The sequence below is a fragment of the Petromyzon marinus genome, chromosome 64, assembly GCF_048934315.1.
Source record: "Petromyzon marinus isolate PM22_M1 ecotype Great Lakes invasive population chromosome 64, UKy_Petmar_22M1.pri1.0, whole genome shotgun sequence".
Lineage (NCBI taxonomy): Eukaryota > Metazoa > Chordata > Hyperoartia > Petromyzontiformes > Petromyzontidae > Petromyzon > Petromyzon marinus.
The window spans coordinates 13,947,963-13,954,743 of record NC_133730.1 but is presented as its reverse complement, the minus strand read 5'-3'; the positions used below and the strand labels follow the sequence as shown (position 1 = coordinate 13,954,743).

Genomic DNA, 6,781 nt, shown 5'->3' with positions numbered 1-6,781 from the left:
ATGCCACAAGACAGCACGAACATATTAAATATCAACCAAATGATTGAAAATGGCTGCTATACTGCAGCCTATCCACTGCATGACGTAAGTTGTTGGGGGGGTAGGGGGTGGAGGGCACACTGACACCCTACGGGAGGCCCAGGTACGACACCTGAATTGCACACCTGTATAGGACGCTATAGCATAGTCTAAAGCTTACCACATACTTAACATTAGTGTCCCACAGAGATGCGCCGCATAGGTGTCCAGGTTCCCCAGCTCACTAAACACACCTCTGATTTGCATGGTTGGCTACATACGGTGTAAAAGAAGTTCAATATCCATGCATTGGAAAGGACTCCACGAGCACTCTAGAGAGCCATTCTCAAGGGTATTTGGCCGACTATTTCACGTGGGACAGAAGTCTTTGGAAGAATTAGAAGTACCCACACTTCATCCCACAACACGTGAACAACCAATAGATTAACTGTGGGTGCACCCATTTACACTGCTTGCTGGGAAGAAGCAGCGTGATTAAGAAACGTGGTCATTGTTTTAACTGTCGTTCCCATGAAATCAAATGGGCGACCTCTAACTTTGCAAGTCCAGTGCAGTGTGCAACACCATTACACCACAGCAGCGCCACGGCAGAGTTTTGGGGGGGTGGAGCTGGTAATTTGTGAATGTCCATGCAGTGTTTGTGACTAACAATTGCTTTCCCCATGTCAGAGTGAGTCTGTTCATCCCACCAAAAACCCGAACACGCTGGGCGACCGCAACACACTGCGACGGGAGTGGGCGAGAGCCGGGCGCTCTTTCAAGGAGCAGCCTCTTGACCTTGTGCGGTAAGTTCATGCCCTATCCACTGCTGGATGAAGACTTCCCCAAGCCTTCGCCATCTCTCCCAGTCTCCTGATGCAACGATCCATGTGGCTCCTGCACACATGCTGATTTCATTACTTAAATCTCTGTGGTGCACATCCTCTCAGACGCATTCCTTCTCTTGACTGCCACATCATTCTTAGTCTCGACCACAGGCCATCGTACCTCTTAGGGACGTGCCCTGTCCAGAAAGGTCCTAAGGCTGGACTTGAATGCTAGCTGGGAGTTGATAGCACAGACGGCTGGGGAAATGGAGTTCCAGAATAGCATTTGCCCATGCCTTCCCTGCTCTTCACATTTCCCTCCAGCCCATGGTCCTTGCTTACATATTCGATAGCTACACCACTGGTGCCATGTGCGGTTGGTGATGTTTGCGCTGTGTGTGCGAGTGATGTTGTCGGCACAGGTCATACTTCGGGGAGCAAGTGGGGCTCTATTTTGCATGGCTCGGCTTCTACACAAAGATGCTGATCTTCGCTGCAATCGTCGGCCTGATCTCCTTTTTCTTTGGAGTATTCAGCAATGACCGTGACATCACTAGGTACTGGCCCGACACATGCATACAGACAAATGCATACAAACACACACACACATACACTCATGTGTCAGATGTAGAACTCACACAGATCTCCTGTATAGCAATACAGACTGAACAATGAGTATCAGCAAGCACCTACTAAGGCTATACACAAGTACATATACACGTAAAGTACATATAGACATACATATACACTTATATACAATCCCATGGGATGCTGCCATGGCGTAATAGTTACATTTCTAGAATTGCAGTTTATAGATTTCCAGTGCGATCGCCTGGCATGGCAGCTGAAATAATGGCTAGGTTTCTTCAGTTATCCCACATATGCTCAGCAGTATAAACGGAGACACCGCAGTTAGATGATTGGCAGTTCAGATGTGATGGGGTAAAATATGGGTACTCCCACCGTGTCCAAGACGTCTGGCCATCATGGACGAGTAGGCCAAATATCATCTCGAGGGGCAATCTAGAGCATTCTTTAGTGGAGGACCTTCCACCAGCAGTGGCATGAGCAAGCAATTTCAGGGCCACATCTTTAACATTTCACTATTAAAGTACATATGCACATATATACAATCTCATACAGTTTATATACATATACAGTACAAATATAGTACATTCAATATATTGTATATGTATATATGTTCCAAATGTCTCTGTTTCTAAAAGTAAATCCAAAAAATCAAGCCTAGCTACAATATTTCGGACAATCCAGGGAAAATTAAACATTGTTTTGGATTGCTCAGAAAACATGACATCGCCCATTGTGACGTCACTCACGACGACACGTATCACGTGGCATCGGGTTTCGTCACTCTTGTTCACATGAATATATTGTACATTCTTACGAATTGTAAATAATCCGAAAATCAAAAGCAAAAAATATTCAAATCCAAAATGTTTAAATGTGAAACGTATCCTTATAATACGACTTACACACATAGACTCTTTGGAGCTGCATGACGGACAGCGGGGAGCAAGTGCAGGAAATACATTGCTGTACTCTGTGTCTGGAGTCTTCGCTTCCCATATTCAACCCGTACTGACCAGTGTGGGATGACTAGAATTAAATAGCCCTCATGACCCACGAGGTGTGGGGAGGCCCTCAGCCAGAAGTCGATTGATAAAAGGGCTGTAAACACCCCTGGAAATCAATACATAGAGATGTTACACCACTGATATCAACGAAAATTATAATTAAACATCAGCAAATACCTTCTTTGGTTCTTTCGGTAAAGTCATGTAGAATGAGAATAAAATAATAAATTGATAAAATAAAATAACACAATAATATTCTCACGACGTTTCGGCCCCAACACAAGCGGCCTTCATCAGGTGAAGGGACGAGACTGTCTGGTAGGACAGCGCTGGAGTGAAAGAGCCACGTTCAGATCACGGCCTTTAAGCTGTGTGAGAGGAACAAAGCGCCTTGACAAAGGAATTAGCATATAATTTAGCATTGAAATGGCTGAATGATTAGCTTGTGACTGGTCACAGAAATAGCTATGTTAAAAGTTAAAGCATACACATCCACAGAGGCACCCCTTGATAAAGGAATTAGCATAGAATTTAGCATTGAAATAGCTAAGTTAAAGCATACACATCCGCAGAGGCACCCCTTGACAATGGAATTAGCATAGAATTTAGCATTGAAATAGCTGAGTGATTAGCTTGTAACTGCTCACAGAAATAGCTACGTTAAAGTCAGAGCATACACATTCACCGAGGCACTTAGTACAAATCAAACAGGAGAATTTAGCATTGAAATAACTAGGCGAATTTAGCATTGAAATAACTGAGTGATTAGCTAGTGACTGATCACAGAAATGACTATGTTGAAGTCAAGGCCTACACATCTGAGCTATTCACAGTACTATATAGTGAACCAATAAGAAAACGTGCCAGTTTGTAGGTGGGGGAGTTGATAGTAGCTGCCATCGTTGAGAACTACTCAACGATGGCAGCTATACAAAAATAAAAAGAGATCCCACCAACAGCCTGGTCACCAAAACGAACAAAATCATCTCTGATTCAACAGCATTAATTGATGAGATCAAACAGTTCTCGTTGAAACCCTCTGCTGCCAGACCACCAAGATTATATGGCCTTCCAAAGATACACAAAGAAGATACACCCCTTCGTCCCATCGTCTCTACTATCAACTCCCCCACCTACAAACTGGCACGTTTTCTTGCTGATATACTGCGACCTTTCACTGGAAAAACCACCTCTGCGGTACTAAATTCTACTCACCTGGTATCGACAATCAAAGGCATTTCCCTGTCCCCAAACGACCTGCTTGTCAGTTTTGATGTGGTGTCCTTGTTCACCAAAGTCCCGGTACCTGACACCATCGCTATCATTGAAGATCTGGTTCATCAAGGACTGCATACTGATGTACCCCCCCTGGTGAGACATTGCTTAACCAACACATACTTCACCTGGAATGGAACTTTCTACAAACAAACTGAGGGCACCCCAATGGGCTCCCCCCTATCTCCGGTTGTAGCCAACGTATTCATGGAAAAATTTGAAACTGACGCCATCCAGACTGCCACTCTACGCCCGACCTTATGGAAGAGGTACGTTGATGACACCTTTGTCATCTGGCCACATGGCCAGCCTGCTCTAGACCAATTCCGCGACCACATCAATTCCATACACCCAGCAATCAGATTTACCATGGAGGTCGAAAAAGATGGCAAACTACCCTTTTTGGATGTCTTAATTAAAAGGAGACATGATGGTTCAATGAGCCACTCTGTCTACAGGAAAGCTACCCATACAGATGCTTACTTGAAACCGGATTCCCACCACCATCCATTCCAGAAGAACTCCCTCATCAAGACTCTATACCATAGAGCCCAATGCATTTCCGACCAGGAACACATTACCAGTGAACTCAAGCACGTACACCAGGCTCTCAGGGCTAATGGCTACTCCGACTACACAATCCGCAAAGCCATCACTCCAGTCATGAAGAAGGATCCTCTTGTGGAGCCACTCAAAACCATCACCTTACCCTACATTGCAGGGGTCACTAAAAAGATCTCCAAAATCCTGAATAAACACAAGATCCAGGTCCGATTCAACACAGTACATAAAATCCGTGATTTAGTTCCATCTGTAAAAGATGCTGTTCCAGACATACAATACCCGGGCGTTTACAAACTAAAGTGCCTCTGTGGTAGTAGCTACATTGGAGAAACCAAAAGACATATCTCGGACCGCATCCGCGAACATAAAGCAGACTTGAAACACGGTAGGACGAACTCCTCTGCCGTGGCAGATCACTGTTATAATTCAGTGGGCTCACATGACATTGACTTCTCCAAGACGGAGGTTCTTTGCAAACCAACTGGCTACCATGAGAGATTCGTTCATGAGGCCATTCACATATACAAGCACAGAGACAATTTCAACCGAGAAGATGGATTCTGGCTTAGTAACCACTGGAAAGATGTTTTAAACCATTTCTGTTCTTAATTAATTGTATTTTTACGATGACCTTCAGACCGCAGCTCTTTCGCCAGCATTGACTCTTAATACCTCTCACACCACGGTTAATGGTATGGTTTTACAACATGGAGTATAATAGCGCCTCGCAGCTGTCTCTCTCCCCCTCCTCTGTTCCGACCATGGACGAACTCGTCCGTCTGAACGGGGCCCGTAGCTATCCGTGGTGCTAAAGTTGAGGGTAAGAATCCACCCATTTTTTCGCCATATAGCATTGTGATATATAACGACTTATTGTTGGTAGCTTAGCTGATTGGAGAATATAGAGTTTATTGATAACATTAAGGTAATTTATATTTTAGTTTTTTATTGGTTCACTATATAGTACTGTGAATAGCTCAGATGTGTAGGCCTTGACTTCAACATAGTCATTTCTGTGACCAGTCACTAGCTAATCACTCAGTTATTTCAATGCTAAATTCACCTAGTTATTTCAATGCTAAATTCTCCTGTTTGATTTGTACTAGGTGCCTCGGTGAATGTGTATGCTCTGACTTTAACGTAGCTATTTCTGTGAGCAGTTACAAGCTAATCACTCAGCTATTTCAATGCTAAATTCTATGCTAATTCCATTGTCAAGGGGTGCCTCTGCGGATGTGTATGCTTTAACTTAGCTATTTCAATGCTAAATTCTATGCTAATTCCTTTATCAAGGGGTGCCTCTGCGGATGTGTATGCTTTAACTTTTAACATAGCTATTTCTGTGACCAGTCATAAGCTAATCATTCAGCCATTTCAATGCTAAATTATATGCTAATTCCTTTGTCAAGGCGCTTTGTTCCTCTCACACAGCTTAAAGGCCGTGATCTGAACGTGGCTCTTTCACTCCAGCGCTGTCCTACCAGACAGTCTCGTCCCTTCACCTGATGAAGGCCGCTTGTGTTGTGGCCGAAACGTCGTGAGAATATTATTGTGTTATTTTATTTTATCAATTTATTATTTTATTCTCATTCTACGTGACTTTACCGAAAGAACCAAAGAAGATGAATCATTGCAGTCACGAAAGCTTTAAATCGAAATCAGCAAATACATTTTACTTTGGAAAATGCTTGATGTTGGAACCCATAATTTAGTCTGACTTTGTTTAAAGGGAGGGTATGACACATTCAAAGGTGGCATGACCTTTAGGCAAATTATATTTCTCATCCAAGTGTACTATGCCCATTAGTGTGTTTATGTTCGTGCGTGTCTATGTGTGCAGTGGAGAAATATGCAACAACACCATCGGAGGATCCCTGGTCATGTGTCCCCAGTGTGACCAAAAATGCACCTTTTGGAGGCTAAATGATACCTGCAAGACTGCGAAGGTATCACACAAATACACCATCGATGTTCCCTCTAAATAAGGATACTTATTGGTTTTTGGTGCTGTGCATCATTATCACAAAGCCAACTCACGTTGCTGAGATTGTATCATTAACATTAACCATGATCACTAGATTGCAGCACATCATGCTAAACACTATGCTGCCATTCGTGTGGGTGTTAAAAATTTTTATACTAATAATACACGTGTGATCATTTTTAAGGTAGTTAGTTATAGTTTTAGCAAATAGGGCATTTTAATGGACTAAGTCGATGGTTAGACAAATACATGAAAATGAATGCATCGTCACATCCCAGCGGGAGTGCAAAAGTTACTTTGTCTGAGTAAATCCGACACGATGTATTTCATGAGTATTTCTCCACGATCAATACAAGTGGACAAAGTATTTTGAAATTTGAATTTCAGTGCTAATTAGTTGACATGTCATAACGAAATAATTATTATTCACTTTAAAGTGTCAGAAATGTATGTCCACAATCATGGAACTGCCCATTGCTTATTTTGCTCTTTCTGTCACATTTATACAGATTTGTTTG

At 42.9% G+C, this 6,781-nt stretch overlaps 1 protein-coding gene across 1 annotated transcript in view; it reads left to right on the top strand.

Moving 5' to 3' along the window:
* Positions 1-690: 690 nt before the first annotated feature.
* The window catches only part of LOC142906380 (anoctamin-5-like), a gene marked incomplete at its 5' end in the record, with an annotated part of 145,602 nt that continues 139,511 nt past the window's right edge, over positions 691-6,781 (top strand). The window contains 3 exons of the mRNA XM_076054038.1: positions 691-824; positions 1,268-1,402; positions 6,120-6,225. Of these exons, the coding sequence (XP_075910153.1) occupies positions 691-824; positions 1,268-1,402; positions 6,120-6,225 (375 nt within the window). The remainder of the gene's footprint in view (positions 825-1,267; positions 1,403-6,119; positions 6,226-6,781) is intronic.